General features: G+C 39.7%; 1 protein-coding gene across 1 annotated transcript in view; it reads right to left on the bottom strand.

The window, feature by feature from the left end:
* The window catches only part of LOC136858268 (lysosomal alpha-glucosidase), a 246,183-nt gene that overhangs the window by 56,714 nt on the left and 166,589 nt on the right, over positions 1–22,880 (bottom strand). The window contains exon 2 of the mRNA XM_067137674.2: positions 19,834–19,963. Within this exon, the coding sequence (XP_066993775.2) occupies positions 19,834–19,939 (106 nt within the window). The 5' untranslated portion in view covers positions 19,940–19,963. The remainder of the gene's footprint in view (positions 1–19,833; positions 19,964–22,880) is intronic.

The following is a 22,880-nucleotide window of genomic DNA, read 5'->3' as shown; positions in this document are numbered from 1 at the left end:
TTATATCTACTCCCAAGAAAGCCGCGTGCTGACAAGTGTGAAAACTGCTGCACCATTAGTTTAGTTTCCCATGCCTGAATAACTCTAACACGTATTATTTACAGAAGAATGGAAAGGCAAGGTGAAACTGAGTTGGCTGAAAATCAATTTGGCTTCTGAAGAAGTTTAGGAATACGTGATGCAATCTTGACTTCACGGCTGCTCTTAGAGGATCAAATTAGGAAAGACAAGCCCACGTACAAGGCGTTCGTGGAACAAAAAAAGGTATTGAGTAATGTTGATTTGAACAAAGCTATTTAAGATTCTGAAAGTGATCGCGATCAGGTACCGAGAACGAAATCTACAATCTATATAAAAATTAGTCTGCAGTGATAAGAATCGAGGGCTATGAAAACGAAGCAGCAATTCAGAAAGGAGTGAGGCAAGGCTGCATTCCCCCCCCCCCTCCTTTTGAATGTTTACATAGAACAGGCAGTAAAGGAAATCAAAGAATAACTTGGAAAGGGAATTACAATCCAAGGAAAGGAAATCAAAACCCTGAGATTTGAGGATGATATTGTTATTTTATTCGAGACTCCAGGAGATTTAGGGAAATTGTTGAATTATATGGACGGAACTAAAATGGAGACCAGTCGTAGGAAGTCAGTTAATGCAGGTAATATTAGATCAAGAAACGAAGTACAGTAGATTAATATTGTTAATTGGGTAGTAAAATAACTAAGGATGACAGAAGTAAGGAGGACGTAAAATGCAGGATAGCACACGCAAGGAAGGATTTCCCTTAGAAAATATATTTTCTCGGTTCGAACATTGATATAGAAGTTAGAAACGTATTTTGAAGACTATCATCCGAAGTGTGGCATTGTATGCATGTGAAACATGGGCAATGACTAGCTCAAAAATTAAAAGAATATAAGCTTTTCAAATGTGGTGTTACAGAAGAATGCTGAAGGTGAGATGGTTACATCGAATCACGAATGAAGAGATATGAATCGAATTTTTGAAAAGAGATCGATATGACTAAATTTGACCAGAGGAAGAGATAGACATCCGGGACTTGTGCGATTGGTTTTTGAGGGAAGTGTAGGTGGTAGGAACGGTAGGGGTACGCAAAGGTATGAATATGACAAGCAGATTAGAGCAGATGTGCGATGCATCAGTAATGTAGAAATGGAAAGTTTAGCACATGATAGGGTGGCATGGAGGGCTGCATCAAACCAATGTTTGGACTGATGACTCAGACAAAAACCATGTAGGTTGTAGGTAGCGAGCCCGGTAATACTGTATATCGATAACGTGCCTGCGTCTCTCTTAAAAATATCCGGTTCAATTCCCGGACAGACAAAGGATTTTAATTATAATGTGCTTTACTCAGCGTCGTGAGACCAACTTAAGAAATATATGATAAAATAGTAAGCGAACTAGGTCAAGATAACCAAGTAATTGACTGATGTAATCATCATGCTGACCACGTTGTACTCTAGGAACATCAGGCCTTCTTTCTGGGAAACAGCTATCTTTGAACGTCAAAGTCGTTAATATACTATGTGACTACCTTTTTGAATTGAAATGAAAAGGCGTATGGCTTTTATTGCCGGGAGTGTCCGAGGACAAGTTCGGCTCTCCAGATGCAGGTCTTTTGATTTGACACCCGTAGACGACCTGTGCGTCGTTATGAGGATGAAATGATGATGAATACAACACATACACCCAGCCCCCGTGTCACCGAAATTAATTAATTATGGTTAAAATTCCCTACCCCGCCGGGAATTGAACCCGGGACTCCTGTGGCCAAAGGCCATGGCGCTAACCATTTAGCCATGGAGCCGGATACCTCTTCGAATTCTTGTTTGTGTATTGAATATTTGCGTGTGTGTGTGTATGACTGAAATACATGGTCAGTGACCTTTATTTTACGTAACCTATTGTGGAACATTTCGACGGATACCTATGCAGAAGGTACACAAGAATGGTCTTGACCTGGGTTCTAAACCATGTAAACCAGGAATCCTAGTAAACAGCAAGTATCTTGGACCTCTTTTCAACGAAAGCTGTTCGCGGGTCATTAGAGCAAAAAGGTTTCCTTTGTGACAGAATTTGGACTACTGGGTAGAATTGTTCCGGTGTTCACTTTCATGTTATTGAAAAGAGGCTTTTAAGTAAGTTACTGTAAAGTTAACTTTGTATGTCGAGACTATACTTATACGTTATAACACGGGTTCTAACAGCTTTCCGCCAGAGTGTGTAACTTTTCTGTGAACATACTTTAATCACTTTGCAAAGTGACGTGGGTGTTGCCTACACCTTGAAAACATAGACCTCAGGAAGTTAAACGACTATTAATTTTATGTATGAAAGAAAGCCTCAATCAAACGTTCATTAAGCTCATCTTCCCGTATTTGTCTCTATCGTATCTTGTTCTTTAGAGAGTTATAGGGATATATATGTTCTGAACAATAATTATGTTCTGTGACTTTCAGTTTTAGCCCGTTCTGAATAATCACTGGGTACATTTGCTATAAGGTTTCATGTGGACAGAAATTTCTTCTGACTGACACTTCTGAATAACGAACTCTTCTGCATAACAGATTTTTTAATTCCCCGCTGAAATACATTGGAATACGCGGAAACATTTTTTTGTACTTAACATATTGCAAAACATTTCGAGGGATATCTATGCAGCAGGTACGCAAAAATGGTCCTAATATTGGATCAAAACCATGGAAGTCCTAGTTAACGGCAGGTACCATGGATGTCTCCTCCGCGAAAACAGTTTCCTGACAGAATCATTTTAATTAGCGGACATTCTCAATGACGTACAAGGACACAACAAAATAAAACGTAATACTGGATGAAATTTTCCGTACAAAGAGCATGAATTAGAATATTTTTGGAAAACAGAAGTCGAATTGAATCAATTTGATGCCCTGCACACTTTTGTACCGTGTGTCGCTAATGTTCTTTCTATAAATTGTTTTATGTAACACCGACTCACGTAAGTCTTATGGCAACGATGGAAAATGAAAGGCCTGGGAGTGGGAAGGAAGCGACTGTGGTCTTAAAGTACAGCCTCAGCATTTGCCTGGTGTAAAAATGTGAAACCACAGAAGACCATCTTCAGGGCTGCCGACAGTGGGGTTCCAACCCACTATCTCCCTGATGCAAACTCACAGCTGCTCGGCCCTAACTGCATGGCCAACTCGCCCGGTTGTCTTTAATGTACAATTGTGCTCTGAGATATTTCTGAACAGACCTTTCAATTGAAGGGAGTGATTGTTGCAAGTACATATGTAATGCCAGTTACAGAGACTAACCTATACTTTATCTCTCGAGTCGCCTTTATGGATGAGAATGAAGCAGTGAAAGCGACAGAAACTGGAGTAGAAAGGCGTATGGAAATAAACTTCAAACTACTTGGACAACAAAAACGCTCATAAAAAATTTAAATATGAAGAGGAATATTAATATCATGTATTCTCATTTAGATTTAGGAAAAGTTTAACTGCGCTCCGTTAATGAACCCTACGCTATTTCCTTAGTGTTACTGTATTAGCCCTGCTCTTACATTTATTTTTAATGATGGAAAATTGCTTGTTTTTGGATTATATCTGTTAGTTTTTACATGGAAACTGTGTCCAAAATCTTCCTAAGATTCTTCTTCTTCTTCTTGAGTTACGGCCTCTGTAGGACCACGGACAGCTCCTTCATGGATTTTATAAATAGAGAAAACTTCTTAAGCCAGTCCCGCGGTGTAGGGGTAGCGTGCCTTGCTCTTACCCGGAGGCTTCGGGTTCGATCCCCAGCAAGGTTACGGATATTTACCTTGATCTGTGGGCTTGTTCGAGGTCCACTCAGCCTACATGGTTACAATTGAGGAGCTATCTGACGGTGAGATGGCACCGCCGGTCTAGGAAGCCGAGAATAACATCCGAAAGGACCCGTTGTGCTGACCACACGACACCTCATAATCTGCAGGCCAATGGGCCGAACAGCGGTCACTTTTTAGGACAAGGCCCTTCGAGGCTCTTACGCCCTGGTGTTTGATTTGGGTTTGGGCACTTCTTAGTAGCGAACATTTTTGTGCCATCCCAAAGGTGTCCCTTATTGAGAAGTTTTAATCCTTCTATTGCTAAAAATAGTATAAAATGAAAAAAAAACAACAATGTTTTCAACTAACAATCCAATTCCCGGAAAGCAACCAATAATGTTTATCCCATAATTGAATGATTTTCACACTATTGTCACGGTGGTGCGCACAGGTGGGAAGAAAGCGGCAGGGCCGTAGGACTGGATGAATAAAAAAAAAAAAATCTTGATGTCAGTAACATATCATCTTAGGTTTAGATCTTAACTTTTCTTTCTCTTTGTTTCATTTCTCTTGGTATTCAACTAAATTAACATCATAGTTGCAATAGGGGATGATCGATCACTCTGACTGACAAATTCATAATTAATTTGTTATTATTAATAATTATAATTCAAAGAAGACATAAACATTCAGAGTGCTCTCAAAGCCGAAACAAAAGTTTGACCTTGATGCCTTCAGGAATGGAGGAAGCGCAGTCAAATCTCTCGTTGCCCTTTTAGCAATGAAATAAAGGCAACAACAACTAAATATTCAAAGGGGGGAGAATCACGAAATCGAACAGGAGAAAAGCTAACACTAGTGACAGGTCAGATATACTGAATTTTCAAAAAGAGTCAAAAAATAATTTCGGAAAACGGATGGCATAAAATTGGAAAGAGATTCTGAAACATACAATATGATCACCAAGCATAAAATTTCAACAAGACCTAATGGGGCACGACGCCAAGAGGATAACTTGTGACTAGGAGCAAGGGGTATCTACAGAAGAAAAACGAAAGTTAAATTTAGAAAAGCTCTAGTCACAAAGGAAAGTTGAAAAAGGGAAAGGAATATATATATTTGTGCTCCCTTTAAAATAGTACAGCCATCTTTGGTAACCTTCATTTGTTCTCGAAGGAACCAGATAAACCTTACAAAATTCCATAATTTAAAATGTTAACAAATCCCTGCATAAAAAATGGATAGGTTACGGTATTTTCTAAACTTTCACATGTTAAGGTACTAAGTTATCTCCGTTGGCAACTTGATATTTTTTTGAGTTGCGCAATGCTTAATACGTAGTAGCCTACCTTACAGTTGCCCTAGCAGCCCTACCACCTCTAGCAAAGTCCGTACCTCAGCAGCTGATCGGAATAATGTGCCTCGCAGACAGCTGTGAACTCCTTTCATTACGGCTTACAGCCACAAATTGGGCGCAGATAGGGGAGGTAGTGTCAAAATTAGGGTAAGATAATTAAGGGGTACCAACCCCTAGCCTTCACAAATCTCGCTAAAATATTCCTACACGGGCTCCTATTTGGCAACCCCAAACAGCAAAGCGATATATCGTCGTTGCCAGGACGAAACCTCCTATGTGTTAATATTTTTGGAGATATACTGACCCGCAGCACATACATTATGTAGAGCGAGAATGCCTTGACAACTGTCACACAATATTGCATCTTACTCGTTAGATGACAGAACCTTACCGGCCAAAGTTCTAAGCTAAAATATTTCACATAGGAGGTTTTGTCCCGGCAACGACGATATGTAGGTAGGCTACCGCAATGACATGTTGAGAGAGTCCAGCGTCTCACCAATAGATGACATTAATACAAAAAGTAACATTAGTTATGGGCACTTAAAATAGCAACGTTTGATTAGGTTGTACAACTATCAGAAAATAGCATTAGGTTTACTTTCAAGGCAGATGCAGCGAATATACTGTGACAATTAACTTGTTCAACACTAGCGTTATGTCAGTTGGAAAGAAACACACGAGGACTGAATTTCAGGTAAGTACAAAACTGGAACAGGTGGATGATTTCAAATACTTACGGTGTGTTTTCTCGGAGGATGGTAGTATAGTAAGTGAAATCGCACCATGATGTAACAATTCTAATGCAGTGAGCTTGTAGTTGCAATGTAAGATATTCCATAACGAACAATTAAGTTTAGGTATTGACTGTTGATCATAGGACTGAAAGCGAGATGGACTCTAGATGTCTTATTCATAATCTGGTAGTAAACAAGTCATGGAGAGAGCTCCTTTTATCCATTCAATCGAGTACGGTTCTAATCATCCTATAGAACATGCATTCATCTCCATTTCGGGCATCTTTTTAAAGTTCACCGATCGTCATGTCAGTATCCACTTGGACGCCAACCAACGTGATTCTCCTTCCAGCTCTTCTTTTGCTACTCACAATTCTGAACATGATGTCCTCTCCCAGAGACGTAGCCTACTTCTCATCATGTGGCAAAAGTATAATAGCTTTCCTCACAACATTCCCCCTTCCAAAATTATGTTATTATTAATTCTGGCTGTCATGGTATTCTCAGCAGACATGTTTGTTGATTGTTCTTCTGCCAATCTCCTTCCTACACATGTTCTGCGGTTGTTGGTATCCACAAGGAAATTTATTAAAGTGCCCAGTTAGCATTTGATTCTTTCATTGTTGTCCTTCCTGTTTCATATATCGATGGCCTAGAATGAATACCTCGTATCTCACAAAGTTCTTTCTATCTATTATTTCACTTAAGACTGGTCACGCCTTCCAGCCACATCTGGGTATGCAGTCCATCAGAACAATGTTCGTTGGGTTTATTTTCCTATGCTTACCAGTAAAGGAAAATTAACCTTATAAAACTTATACTCTAGGAGTTAATAAATATGCCACACAAATATGCTTTCCTATAGTACGGTAAGGTAAGGTTCATTTTTCTTCACACACCGGCATAGGAAAAAAGAACACAACGCACATTGTTCTGATGGACTGCATTTCCATGTGTGGCTGGGAGGCGTGGCGAGTCTTAAGGGAAAAATTGGATAGGAAGAACTTTGTGAGATACGAGGTATTCATTCTAGGCCGTCGATATGTTTCAACGTGATCATTTGTTCCTTCTAATTGTCATCTTCCACTTCACTTCAGAGGTGCAGTCACCTTCCGATAATTTTAGAGCCAAAAGATATGAAATCCTTAACCAACTCTACCCCTTGACTTATAATTATTGTTATTTTAATATATTTTATGCCGCCACCATGATATTGATCATCAGGATATTGTACAGCACAACCTTCCTTCATTCATCCTTTATATTCCGGATAAAAAATGAAAGGTCCTCCTTGCCTTCTGTCACGGGTAATTTTTTATTATAGCTGGATCTTCGGGGCAATTATGTTTTTCGTATGATGTTGTAGGAATGTATGTGAACAACGCTCTAATATTCCTTCAATTAAATCGATATTTTCTTGTGATAGAACCCGACTTTATCATTTAAATTTTATAGCCTGAAGATTCGCAATTTTCCTAAATCTATGAAAACATTTTCGTAATCGATCCTTATGAGAAACTGACTCTCTAGAAATTATATACACGCCTCTCGAAATGAATCTGTCATCACATAAACATCATAGATAAACATTGAGCGATGTAATGGTTACATTTCATCATATTACGTTGAAATTTACTTCACAAACTAAATGTAAGCTACAATATGGGGATAAGGTTGCCATACGCTACGGATTTCACGGACAGTCCGCGATTTTAGGGTAAATGAAAACGTCCGGGACGAAAAGGCAAATGTCCGCGATATTTCTGGATTTGAAGTCAACTTCCGGTAATTTAAAAAAAAATGCTGGCAAAGAAGCATCAATATGTTATCTCTTTGCCTTCACATTATACAAAATCCAAAGAGAAGAGAACAGCTTTCCAGATATCGAAACAGTGGGTGTCAGTCATCTCTCATAGTATACAGTACATCCTCTTTGATTTGCGAGATTGCGAGTTGTCGATACAGTTGGCGGTCAGTCATCTCTGGCAAAGAAGAATATTATCCTCTTTGATCAGCTTGTTGAATGTTCGCATTCTTGCTTGCGATTTAGTTGTGTTATATTGCACTAAATAGTTATTATTATTTGCTTGGTGGTTTAATAATATCGGCTAGACGAACAGTTTCCAAGTATAAAGCAAGGAAGAACTGAATATAAAGCTTTCTGCAACATTTGCGAGTGAGTAACATTATGTTTATACACAGACCCATTGAAATCGTTTTTTAAATTGTTAATTGTGCGCGTGCCATCGAAAAATGCATAACACGGCAGAGGGTTCATCATCTTCCAAACAGCTCACCAGCGTTTTCAAAACACAGGCAGATGGTAATAAAGTAGTTGCAGCAGAAGCTACATTTCGTTGGCTTTCTTTAAAAACCTCGTAAGTCCGAATACTCTTCCTATCCATTATAATCCTTAAGACTGGTCACGCCTCCCAGTCTCATATTCATATGCAGTCCCAAAGAATAATTTTCGTTATGGTCATTTTCCTCTGCCAACTTGTAAAGGAAAATGAACCTTAAATACATCATACTGTAGGAGTGTTTAAATTTGCCATGCAATCAACATCCCTACAATACGGCACGGTAAGGTCCATTTTCCTTTAGACATTAGCAAAGGAAAATGAACACAGCGAAAATTATTCTGATGGACTGCATACAAATATATGACTGGGAGGCGTGACCAGTCTTAAGCAATATAATGGGTAGGAAGAACATTTGGACATACGAGGTTTTAAAAGAAAGCCATCGATTTGCATTTCACTGTGTCAAGCACCATCATTCATACAACTCCAGTTCTTGCACTTCAGAAATTATATCTCAGGTTTTTAGTGACTCGTCCGACTCGTTGGCTGAATGGTCAGCGTACTGGCCTTCGGTTCAGAGGGTCCCGGGTTCGATTCCCGGCCGGGTCGGGGATTTTAACCTTAATTGGTTAATGTTGATTCCTACGGCACGGGGGCTGGGTGTATGTGTTGTCTTCATCATCATTTCATCCTCATCACGACGCGAAGGTCGCCTACGGGTGTCAAACAGAAAGACCTGCACCTGGTGAGCCGAACCCGTCCTGGGATATCCCGGCACTAAAAGCCATACGACATTTCATTTCAGTGACTCGAAAGTTGCAGTAAAGTGTTCGAGCGCCAAAACTAAAACAGAAGCCTTCGTTAATTATGTTATATCACCGTTCATTGAGGACAGAACAAGGAGCAGTCTATCGAAGGCCAATTATGTTTGTATTAGCAATGATGATAGCAACCACAAGTATTTGAAAATATTTCCTGTTCTTGGGCAGTATTTTGATTATGACGAAGGTGTCCAAAGTACATTGTTAAATTTAAATGAATGTGACAGTGAGAATTCTAGTACAATAACAGAGTGTGTATATAGTGCCATTTTATAACATGGGCTTAGTGATAAAGTATCTGCTTTTGGTGGAGATAAAACAAATACTAACTTTGGGGGTGTTGCGAGAAAAGGAGAAAACAATATGTACAAGAAACTTCAGGATAAACTGAATAGCGATGGCCTAGAATGAAAACCTCGTATCTCACAAAGTTCTTCCTATCTATTATTTCACTTAAGACTGGTCACGCCTTCCAGCCACATCTGGGTATGCAGTCCATCAGAACAATGTTCGTTGGGTTTATTTTCCTATGCTTACTAGTAAAGAAAAATGAACCTTATAAAACTTATACTCTCGGAGTTAGTAAATATGTCACACAAACATGCTTTCCTATAGTACGGTAAGGTAAGGTTCATTTTCCTTCACACACCCGCATAGATAAAAAGAACACAACGTACATTGTTCTGATGGACTGCATATCCATGTGTGGCTGGGAGGCGTGGCGAGTCTTAAGGGAAAAATTGCATAGGAAGAACTTTGTGAGATACGAGGTATTCATTCTACGCTGTCGATAGGGAAATTTTAGGAGTAGGTTGTCCAGCTCATATTTTGCCTAATGCAATTCAGACTGGTGCAGATGTCCTCTCTCATGATATTGAGGGCATTATCATAAAGGTTTTTAATTATTTCTCCATATACTGCTCGTGTAGCATCGCTAAAAGAATTTTCAGAATTTGTTGATGTGACATATAAGGACCTACTTAGCCTTGTAAGAACCTGGTGGCTCACCATGTTTCCTGCTATAGAGAGGTTCATCCACATGTTTAAGGCACTTAAATCTTACTTTCTTTCACTTGATACGTGTCCTTCCCTTCTCAAGAAATTATTTTCTGATTCTGTTGGTGAAATGTATCTGCTCTTCTTGAATGCACAAATGTATCCTTTCCAGAGGGCACTTAGCAGTATTGAGAGGGAAGACATATCAGTGAATAAGGTAAGATTGGAGGTAGAAAATATACTGCAAATTTTAGGAGAGAGAAAACAGTGTTTTTGTTACGTCTAAAGTTAAAGAATTAATGTCTGACCTTACACAATAACAGCAGTCTACATTACTAGGAGAAGTCTCTCTTTTCTATCAAACTATTCTTGACTACTTGATAAAATGGAGTAAGTCCTTGTCTGATATTACACATTTTGACTGGATTTTGTTAAAGACTGTACCTTCATGGGAAAATGTTGAAAAGATATTCAAGTGGATGCATGAAAACACAAGCTGTAAATTGAATGAGTCCCTTCTCTTTGACCAAGTACTGAAATTAAAGCGTGTTTCGGGGGAGGTCAGAGATGAATGTTTTGAGAATTTGATGTCACATAAGAAATTGGTGTTCTTCATTCATAATTGTATTTCTAGTGAGCAGTATTCAGCGTTGCTGAAAATTGTGTAATTTTATTTCTCCGTTCTCGGTCATAACGCCAATGTAGAGAGAGTCTTTTCCCTCATGAATTCTCAATGGACAGAAGAAAGGAATAGGTTAACAGTAAAATCAGTTAATGCAATGTTGCAAATAGAGTACAATATGAAAAATGTAAGTTGCAGTGAATTTCATAAACTGATTGAGAACCAGATGAAGTTCCTTTCATCTGTTGAAGGTTCTGAAAAATACGATTGGTATAAGAAAAGCTTAAATAATGACAATGGAACTTCGTGTACTGAATAATTTAATGCATATTCACATTTTTGGTAACTAATGCTTTCTTAATGAAGCTGTCCTTCGTCAACTCTGGATCATTAATTAAATGCACATTTCCCTTAGCTTAGGGCCATGAGGACTCCTTATTACTCATATTTCCATTTCCTTCGATCGATAACGCTGACCGTAAGTTTTGTCCTGGTTTTGAATTTCGAGATTATGGTAACCCTGTATCAGGAACTAGTAGGCTATAACTATAACCGTAAGTAACAATAACGGAATTTGAATTATATTGACCTCTTGACAAGAGACTAAATATTTTATGATAAGAGAAAACTATCTAGCTCCCGAAACTGTACACGTTTTCACAGCTCTCTGGAGTAGTTTGGCCCAGTATGAGATGCACTGTACTGTATATTGAATAGGAACTGCCTATCTTAGGCTCTAAAGGCGTGCTCCGGTCACATGGAAAGATGTGGGTTTGATTGCCTGTCAGGAAATTAAAAAGCAATAATGGGGTTCCCAGTTCCGGATAGAGGAAGATTATTATTTTCAACGCGCTTTCACTAAAATTGAGTACCAGATTAATTTCATGGGACAAAGGTGGCCTGCTATATGGATAACCCTTCTTTCCCGCTTCCTACTGAGTAGTAATATTTTGCATGTTTAAGTCGCACTGACACAAACGTGTCATATGGTGACTGGGGAGAAATTTCCAAGCTCTTAATTATTGGGAAACCACGCAAAATTATCTTCAGGCTTGCTGACAGTGCGGTTCGATCCCACTGTCTCCCAAATGCAAGCTCCAGACTACCAGACCCAAACACATAGCCACCCACTCCGTTATGGATACGGTAGTTCACTCCTTCAGGGGCAGTCATGACCTGTACGGCGGTAGCTTTGCTTTTAACGGTATATTGAATGGACCTTTTATAATAATCCTATTTATTTATTTGACATTAGCAGTGGCGAAGTTAGGGCTCGTGGCCCTCTCTTACACTTACCATGGAAATTAAATACAGATATAAAAGAAATACACTGTTTTATTATAAAATCAAATAATAATAATAATAATAATAATAATAATAATAATAATAATAATAATAATAATTGTTACCGTGTTTTGGTGGATCAGCAGAGGTGAAAGAAGGTGCGGGCTGGAATGGGTCTAACTACAAGTCCGAAAGATGAATTTAAAATTTAAATAAAGGTTATATTTTCAATAGACAACAAAATTTAACAAATTTTTACATAGAATTTGAAAACTTAACAAGTCAACAGCTATCCAATAATCAGGTACAAGACCAGAAAAGCAAGTATTTAGAGACAAATTAATGATCTGGGCTTCAAGCCCCACCTTTTACAATCTCTGAGCTCTCAGCTCACAACCACAAAATACCAAAGGGCAGAAAACCCCTAATTACATGGAGCACTTGCTCCCGCCTAGTAATATCAAGCCTCCTAGAGGCACCTTTCCAAATACCAGAAAGAGCTGACCGCTCTCAATCTTTCAAGCCTATCAAAGGCAACAACCAGCATTACTAACAACTGCCCTCAAGGCACACCTAACAAGAAACAGGGTTATCTAGTACCCAATCTAATGGGCCTTCGTGGAAAGGAACAAATTAATTAAATGGCCCCACAAAAAATCAAGATGAAGGGAGGCGTGTACTTGCACTCCTATATGAAAGCTTGTTAAAACGTAAGTGGCGTTAAGCCGATACACAGGGGGTATTCCCATACTATATAGGTGACTCGTATAAGAAAAATTTTAACACATTAGAGGAGAGAATAAAATCGGTTATGAAAACGTGGTCACCTCAAATCAAAATGAAGGGGACCTCGAGAGGGTAAAGCACTCTCTATCCCCGATTTACAGTTAAAGTAATAAGAAAATGTTTACATAAGCCGGCACTAAGTTACATTTTTAACCAGGTAGGTTTCGAACCTTCCCCCCGGGCGTTAAACTGCTGAGCAAAAAAAAAAAAAAAGAAATAAAGATGTTAAAAGGCCCTTACCTTTGCTGAAGAGCTGTTGCTCGAAGGAAGAGGCGCAACCCGCCCCCTGCTATACTTCCATACACTACGCTAGATGTTGTTGAAGTAGCGACGAGCCATGAAAATCAGCAGTTTTTAAACCCTCATGGAAGATTCGAGACCTTTCATGAATAATTAAGACACACCAACAGGCGTTTATTGGTTGCCCAAAATTTACACATTAAAATTGGAGAAGAAGGACACTATTGGTCCAAAATTAATTAAAGAAATTCGGAATTGGCTAAGTTCGAAACTGGCGGAAGGAAAGATTAATATTGCCAACCCATAGATGAAAGAACAAAATTTAGTTAAGACCAAAACTTCTGAATACAAAATTTCTTCAAGAAAAGTTCCTTCACTTCGCACCATGGTGCATGATCATAGTTTTTGGTAGAGAAATCTGTGAGAGAATGTCCACACTTGTTCATAATTAGTAAACAAAAACAATTCCAAATAAACACAGTGGCATCTTCAGATAAACGGTTTAATTAATTCAGTTTTAAAGTTAAGAGTTTCAGCTGTAGAGGAGTAATTTAAGGCGGAAAATTCAAATGTGCGGCGTATAGGTGTACCAACCGGTACAATAATAATAATAATAATAATAATAATAATAATAATAATAATAATAATAATAATAATAATAATAATAATAATAATAATATTTTCTTTTCTCGGCCTTCATGGCTCTCCCCTCTCTCTTGCGGATACCTTCATTTTTCGAAGTGTCAGACTTCATCCGTTTCTCCGTCTGATTAGTGGCTATAGGAAATGATTGCATAGTTGTGCTTCCTCTTAAAACAATAACAACCACAACAACCAACACCAGGGCCTCAAAGAGATGGAAAACAGCATATGAATCCCAAAGTTATCAATTCAGAAGCAAATAAATAATGAATATGAACCTCATCATTAAAATGTGCGATTTACTCTATGAATGACAGTCAGTACAGAGAAAATGCAGTAATTTAGTTTCCTCAAAATGTGCTGTATTTAATGCTCCTTTGACTAATTGAATAACTTAATAACTATATCAATATATAAATATATAAATAAATTAAATAAATAAATAAATAAATAAATAAATAAATAAATAAATAAATAAATAAATAAATAAATAAATAAATCTATATACACTGACTGACAGAGCAAATGCAACACCAAGAAGGAGTGGTCAGAACTTTATGCCAATTGCAGGGTAGACTGACGTTACTGAGGTATGCTCATGATGTGAAATGCGCCGCTGTGCTGCGCACGTAGCGAACGATAAATGGGACACGGCGTTGGCGAATGGCCCACTTCGTACCGTGATTTCTCAGCCGACAGTCATTGTAGAACGTGTTGTCGTGTGCCACAGGACACGTGTATAGCTAAGAATGCCAGGCCGCCGTCAACGGAGGCATTTCCAGCAGACAGACGACTTTACGAGGGGTATGGTGATCGGGCTGAGAAGGGCAGGTTGGTCGCTTCGTCAAATCGCAGCCGATACCCATAGGGATGTGTCCACGGTGCAGCGCCTGTGGCGAAGATGGTTGGCGCAGGGACATGTGGCACGTGCGAGGGGTCCAGGCGCAGCCCGAGTGACGTCAGCACGCGAGGATCGGCGCATCCGCCGCCAAGCGGTTGCAGCCCCGCACGCCACGTCAACCGCCATTCTTCAGCATGTGCAAGACACCCTGGCTGTTCCAATATCGACCTGAACAATTTCCCGACGATTGGTTGAAGGAGGTCTGCACTCCCGGCGTCCGCTCAGAAGACTACCATTGACTCCACAGCATAGACGTGCACGCCTGGCATGGTGCCGGGCTAGAGCGACTTGGATGAGGGAATGGCGGAACGTCGTGTTCTCCGATGAGTCACGCTTCTGTTCTGTCAGTGATAGTCACCGCAGACGAGTGTGGCGTCGGCGTGGAGAAAGGTCAAATCCGGCAGTAACTGTGGAGCGCCCTACCGCTAGACAACGCGGCATCATGGTTTGGGGCGCTATTGCGTATGATTCCACGTCACCTCTAGTGCGTATTCAAGGCACGTTAAATGCCCACCGCTACGTGCAGCATGTGCTGCGGCCGGTGGCACTCCCGTACTTTCAGGGGCTGCCCAATGCTCTGTTTCAGCAGGATAATGCCCGCCCACACACTGCTCGCATCTCCCAACAGGCTCTACGAGGTGTACAGATGCTTCCGTGGCCAGCGTACTCTCCGGATCTCTCACCAATCGAACACGTGTGGGATCTCATTGGACGCCGTTTGCAAACTCTGCCCCAGCCTCGTACGGACGACCAACTGTGGCAAATGGTTGACAGAGAATGGAGAACCATCCCTCAGGACACCATCCGCACTCTTATTGACTCTGTACCTCGACGTGTTTCTGCGTGCATCGCCGCTCGCGGTGGTCCTACATCCTACTGAGTCGATGCCGTGCGCATTGTGTAACCTGCATATCGGTTTGAAATAAACATCAATTATTCGTCCGGCCGTCTCTGTTTTTTCCCCAACTTTCATCCCTTTCGAACCACTCCTTCTTGGTGTTGCATTTGCTCTGTCAGTCAGTGTATATAAAATAAGAGTTTTATCTGTACATTGCTCAGAATTTGAAAAGAATGGTATTTCTGTATCTGTCATGTCCACTGTAACAAGAAAATGCATTTTTTACTTTTCCGTAATTTCTGTCTGTCTGTATGTATGTACACGCATCACGAGAAAACGGCCGAAGAGAATTTTATGAAAATCGGAATATAAAGTCGGGTGATGAACCGCTACAATCTAGGCTATAAATTATTTTAACCACGCTGAGTGAAATGGTAGTTTAGGGGAAGGCCTGGAATTTAATTCTCAAATATTTATGTTATTAGTGGTCGTGTCTTAATGAAAATCGCTAGACAAAGATGGAAAATAAGTCGCTACAATATAGGCTATACACGCTGAGAGAAATGGTAGTTTAGGGGAAGGCCTAAAATTTATTTGTCAAATATTTATTTTATAAGTGGTCGTATCTTCACAAATTTGGTATGCCAAGTCGAGAAATAGGGCGCTATAATCTAGACTATAAATTATTTTAATCACGCTGAGTGAAATGGTAGTTTAGGGGAAGGCCTGAAATTTTATTCTCAAATATTTATGTTATTAGTGGTCGTGTCTTAATGAAAATCACTAGACAAGGATTGGAAATAATTCGCTACAATATAGGCTATACACGCTGAGAGAAATGGTAGTTTAGGGGAAGGCCTAAAATTTAATTGTCAAATATTAATTTTATTTGTGGTCGTATCTTCACGAAAATTGGTGTGAAAAGTCGGGAATAGGTCCCTATAATCCAGGTTATCAATAATGTTATTCGCACTGAGTGAAATGGTAGTTTAGCGGAAGGACTGATATGTAATCTATATATATAAAATAAGAGTTTTGTCTGTACATTGCTCAGAATTTGAAAAGAATGGTATTTCTGTATCTGTCATGTCCACAGTAACAAGCAAATTCATTTTTTACTTCTCCTTAATTTCTGTCTGTCTGTCTGTCTGTCTGTCTGTCTGTCTGTCTGTCTGTCTGTCTGTCTGTCTGTCTGTCTGTCTGTCTGTCTGCTTGTCTGTCTGTCTGTCTGTCTGTATGTACACGCATCACGAGAAAACGGCTGAAGAGAATTTTGTGAAAATAGGAATGTGAAGTCGGGTGATGAACCGCTACAATCTAGGCTATAAATTATTTTAACTACGCTGAGTGAAATGGTAGTTTAGGGGAAGGCCTGGAATTTAATTCTCAAATATTTATGTTATTAGTGGTCGTGTCTTAATGAAAATCGCTAGATAAAGATGGAAAATAAGTCGCTACAATATAGGCTATACACGCTGAGAAAAATGGTAGTTTAGGGGAAGGCCTAAAATTTAATTGTCAAATATTTATTTTGTTAGTGGTCGTATCTTCACGAAAATTGGTATGCCACGTCGAGAAATAGGGCGCTATAATCTAGACTATAAATTATTTTAATCACGCTGAGTGAAATGGTAGTTTAGGGGAAGGCCTGAAATGTAATCTATATATAAAATAAGTGTTTGGCCTGTACATTGCTCAGAATTTGAAAAGAATGGTATTTCTGTATCTGTCATATCCACAGTAACAAGAAAATGCATTTTTTACTTCTCCGTAATGTCTGTCTGTCTGTCTGTCTGTCTGTCTGTCTGTCTGTCTGTCTGTCTGTCTGTCTGTCTGTCTGTCTGTCTGTCTGTCTGTCTGTCTGTCTGTCTGTCTGTCTGTCTGTCTGTCTGACCGTCTGTCCGTCTGTCTGTCTGTATGATTGTACACGCATCAATAGAAAACGGCTGAAGAGAATTAATGAAAATCGGTATGTAATGTCGGGTGATGAACCAATACAAGCTCGGCTATAAATTATTTTATTCACGCTGAGTGAAATAATAGTTTAGGGGAAGGACTGAAATGTAATTCTCAAATAAGTTATTTATGTTATTAGTGGTCGCATTGATAAATCTATATATATAAAATGAGAGTTTTGTCTGTACATTACTGAGAATTTGAAAAGAATTGTATTTCTGTATCGGTCATGTCCACAGTGATAAGGAAATGCATTTTTTACTTTTCCGTATTTTTGTCTGTCTGTCTGTCTGTCTGTCTGTCTGTCTGTCTGTCTGTCTGTCTGTCTGTCTGTCTGTATGTATGTACACGCATCACGATAAAACGGCTGAAGAGAATTTAATGAAAATCGGTATGTAATGACGGGTGATGAACCACTGCAATCTAGGCTACAAATTATTTTATTCACGCTGAGTGAAATGGTAGTTTAGGGGAAGGTCTGAAATGTAATTCTCAAATAAGTTATGTTATTAGTGGTCGTATCTATAAATACTACATAACTAACCTAACTTTAGTTATGTCGTAAGTTAGTAGTAGTTATGTAAGAAGTTATTAAATTTCCGATCACTTATGTCTCATACATTGTTACCGTACCGCATATAATCGGAGATATTCATGAATTTGGATTTTTGTTACTAAGTCCATATCAGCGCCGAGTCACGAGAAAATGGGTAAAGAGAATTTAGTGGAAATCGGTGTGTAAAGTCTGAGAATAAGGAACTACAGTCTACGATATAAATAATTTTGTAAGACACCCTAATATCACAGAGTCGAAAGAAAAGGCCTGCAATATAGAAGGCTCATAAACTTTATCAACAATAACACTACATAGACCATTGTTTGTTCTTATGTGCTTTTTGTCTTCTGTTTCCTCTCATCTCCGATAGATAGGATTACTGCAGCGTACCGAGTATTTTTTTTAAATTTGCTTGACGTAGCACCGACACAGGTAGGTCTTATGGCGACGATGGGATAGGAAATGAATAGTGGTGTGAAGGAAGCGGCCTTGGCTTTAAGGTACAGCCCGGTGTGCCTGGTGTGAAAATGGGAAACCACGGAAAACCATCTTTTATTTTTCTTAACGTCGCACCGACACAGGTATGTCTTATGGCGACGATGGGATAGGAAATGTCTAGGAAGTAGAAGGAAGCGGCCGTGGCTTTAATTAAGGTACAGTCCAGGCATTTGCCTGGTGTGAAAATGGGAAACCACGGAAAACTATAGACAGGGCTGCCGACAGTGGGGCTCGAACCCACCATCTCCCGAATACCATCTTCAGTGTTGCCGGCAGTGGGGTTCGAATCCACTATCTCCCGGATGCGAGCTCATAGCTGCGCTCCCCTAACCACACGGCCAACTCGCCTGGACGTACCGACTATAACAGCCTCCCTGTATATTGGTGGGAAGTAGCTGGGGTGTAAGATAATTTTATTCTTTAGCATGCCATTCCTACGGTTCATACATTCTCTGATATATCTGGTACGTAACACACTGGTTCATCATAGTATTCGAGCTATACAATCCCTACTCTGAGCCACTGATTGGAATGAGAAGTGTGCATGTTTAACGGAATAATGTCAGAGGAGTGTTCACGGCAGTTTGCGACCTGGTTATTCCAGCTCTGGAACTTTGGACTCTTAGATCGGCACCGTAGTACTGTTCGTTGCAAGTGAGAAAGTGTGCGGTTTTTCATTTCATCGAGTATTTTACATCATAACATTGCTTTCAATCGCTACATTCCTACTGACGTTTTTGTAATGACCTATGTTGAATTCAGTTAGGAAAACCACCAAGTCAGTCTTTCTGAGAATCCCGTAGCGAAGCAAGGGTACATCAGCTAGTAAATAAATATAACGCAGTCTACCATGCCTCAGTGCCGACTTGGAAACGTTTCCCTAATATTGCATTAAATTTAATTTTTTTACAATTTGCTTTACGTCGCACCGACACAGATAGGTCTTACGGCGACGATGGGATAGGAAAGGCCTCGGAATGGAAAGGAGGAGGCCGTAGCCTTACTTAAAGAACAGCGCCAGCATTTGCTGGTGTGAAAATGGGAAACCACGAAAACCCTCTTCAGGGCTGTCGACAGTGGGGTTCGAACCCACTATCTCCCGGATACAAGCTCACAGCTGCGCGCCCCTAACCGCACGGCCAACTCGCCCGGTATTAAATTTACCCACACTACTATTGTTCTATCTCTCTCTTTCTCTCACACACCTATAAACACACACACATGCATCTATGTCTCCTAATCGACTTTTCATAGACTGCATCGTACAACATTAAGCATGATAGGTGAGACTAACAAACTATGCTATGATGCTAGCTTTCAAACTAATTTTACTGGTCATCAATAGTCATACAATTAGCTATTCGAGCTGTTTTCATTATGTGATTCGCCTTTTATCAATTTAAAATCAGGCGTAAAACTTACATTCTAATTAAGCCGAGTCATACAATTAACTATATTTTTCTCAAAGTATGATTATATTCCACTTACCTTTACCGCGATCGTACCACATGCGTTCCGTATTATCTTCGTCATAACTGGGTGGTTGTTTGGGCTTTTCTTTCTTCTTAAACTTGCTGCTGAATTCGGAAAACATCTTGTCAGATACTTTGATTATGCTCTGTAACATATGAAATTTCAAATATATTAATATTCTCCCCGACCATCGTAATAAATGAAATGAGATATAGGAGAGACTACGCTTTATGCGCATGATCAGCAATAATTGGAAGTATGACGTATTTTGAGAATCATTACCAAGATAGTCCGCCTCTGTGGTGTAGTGGTTAGCGTGATTAGCTGCCACCCCCGGAGGCCCGGGTTCGATTCCCGGCTCTGCCACGAAATTTGAAAAGTGGTACGGGGGCTGGAACGGGGTCCACTCAGCCTCGGGAGGTCAACTGAGTAGAGGTATGTTCGATTCCCACCTCAGCCATCCTGGAAGTGGTTTTCCGTGGTTTCCCACTTCTCCTCCAGGCGAATGCCGGGATGGTACCTAACATAAGGCCACGGCCGCTTCCTTCCCTCTTCCTTGCCTATCCCTTCCAATCTTCCCATCCCTCCACAAGGCCCCTGTTCAGCATAGCAGGTGAGGCCGCCTGGGCGAGGTACTGGTCATTCTCCCCAGTTGTATCCCAGACCAAGAGTCTGAAGCTCCGGGACACTGCCCTTGAGGCGGTAGAGGTGGGATCCCTCGCTGTGTCCGAGGGAAAAGCCGACCCTGGAGGGTAAACAGATGATGATGATGATTACCAAGATAATATTTATGCACTGGAGTAATATTATTAATGTCTTTTTGCTATCATACTTCAAACCAAAATTATCATTTCCACCTTCAATTAAAATTTGCTTAATGGGTATTCGTACATCGGTAGTAGTCTGGGTAAGTCCACAGCTTGGTATGGCTAATTCTGTAGAGGTTCAAGAATACTCATTGACAATAACTCTGCGTATAATACTACTAAGAATATAGTAATGCACATATCCATTTCCACCTCACGCCCGAGTTAACTCGATACTCAGCACGTTTTATCCATTCCACTGACGATTTAGCTGGGATTTCAAAAGTCACACTGTCATTCGTTCCAGATTTTAGGTTCACCCTCTAATTTCGTTGTTCAACACGAAGTGGTAGCGTCTGATAGTGCTCTGTGAATAATAATAATAATAATAATAATAATAATAATAATAATAATAATAATAATAATAATAATAATAATAATAATAATAATAATAATAATACGCTAACAATAATTGTCACCGAGCTCGATAGCTGCAGTCGCTTAAGTGCGGCCAGTATCCAGTATTCGGGAGATAGTAGGTTCGAATCCCACTGTCGGCAGCCCTGAAAATGGTTTTCCGTGGTTTCCCATTTTCACACCAGGCAAATGCTGGGGCTGTACCTTAATTAAGGCCACGGCCGCTTCCTTCCCACTCCTAGCCCTTCCCTGTCCCATCGTCGCCATACGACCTATCTGTGTTGATGCGACGTAAAGCAAAAAAAAACAATAATTGTCTAATAATGGATCTAAAGTTTCTAACAAAGGGTTCAGGGAGGCAAGAAAGGATCTTGAGCACTCTGGATTAAATGCGGAAGACATCCTAAACCGAAGAAAGTATAGATCCGTGATCAACAGCTTCAGAGGCTTACATGACGAACAGAAACTCAATAGCGGATGGACAGAGGATAGTAGGCCGCCAGAGAAATGATTCAAAGATTTTGGTCTGCAAGGAAGGCTTCCAGCAACGTGTGATTGTTGCTTAACGTGATATCGTATGGCAGCAAACGAATATTATATTTTATAATAATAATAATAATAATAATAATAATAATAATAATAATAATAATAATAATAATAATAATAATAATAATAATAATAATAATAATAATAATAATAATAATAATAATAATAATAATAATAATGTATGGTCAGAGGAGAGGGCTGATGGAGGTCTTTCGGGTTTATGCCCCTAGACGACCGGCGCATCTGTCATAATGGCGCCTTACCTATGGTGACGTCTAATACTGAATATGGCATAAAACACTCAATCCTCATTTAACTAATGAAGGTTGAAATTCCCAACCCGGCCGGGATTCGAACTCGGTACCATTGTCCAAAGAGCAGTATGCTAACCATTCGGCCATGGAGCTGGGTAGTGCCTTATGAAGACGGCAGCTGATTCGATTCATCACTTCACAATATTCTTATCGTAATTCTATACTACATGTTTTGCTACATGTCTCTACCAAGGCATAATGAATGCCTGCTTGAGGATGATATTTTTAGATTTTGTCGGGAATAGTGATGTGTGATTTTCATGACGATATTGAAAACGAGTTTTCAATGAATGAATCTGTGGAAACTGATCACAGATTTGTTCACTTCCGGTGAGTGAAGCGAGAGATAACAATTGTTAATGTTTTCCTTCCATGATTGTTCAGCAACTTTGCAAATACTTGTAATATTTCTTCGACTACTTAATCCCCTTCAGCCGTTGGTAAAACATTGAGAAACACGAGGGATGGGCATGCATAAGTGTTAATAAAACTTGCTACTGAAAAGGATAAAGCACTTAAAGCAAGAAACGTGTCTTACGGAAGTCTGCCTTCCATACACAGTAAACATGATAAGTACGGGCGTTCATTAATGCTTCAACCAAAGGGTTCCACTGCACAATTTACAACATTTACAGTCATACAACAAGATGATTAAAGGACGTAATAACTCGATCAGTCATCCTCCCCTTCCTGTGGTAAAACCATATTTCAGTTACTGTAGAATTAAAGGCACAGCGGATTTAGCTGAGCATTCCAGACTAGGAATTGAGAATTCATTATCATATATACACATGATAAAAACTTGTTAATAAACTCCTTCACATAAATATCCAATCACGAGAAAACTTCAGCACATACGGCCAAAAAGTGTGTACTGGCTACAGCATAGGTAGAACCTTACTGTACTTGACAGATATTTTCTCCCTGAATGAATGCTGAAATGCATAAGCTATAATGAAAATGTCATCAACAGTATGTA

The sequence above is a fragment of the Anabrus simplex genome, chromosome 1, assembly GCF_040414725.1.
Source record: "Anabrus simplex isolate iqAnaSimp1 chromosome 1, ASM4041472v1, whole genome shotgun sequence".
Classification (NCBI taxonomy): Eukaryota; Metazoa; Arthropoda; class Insecta; order Orthoptera; family Tettigoniidae; genus Anabrus; species Anabrus simplex.
The sequence above is the reverse complement of the archived record's forward strand: the minus strand, read 5'-3'. Positions and strand labels throughout refer to the sequence as shown.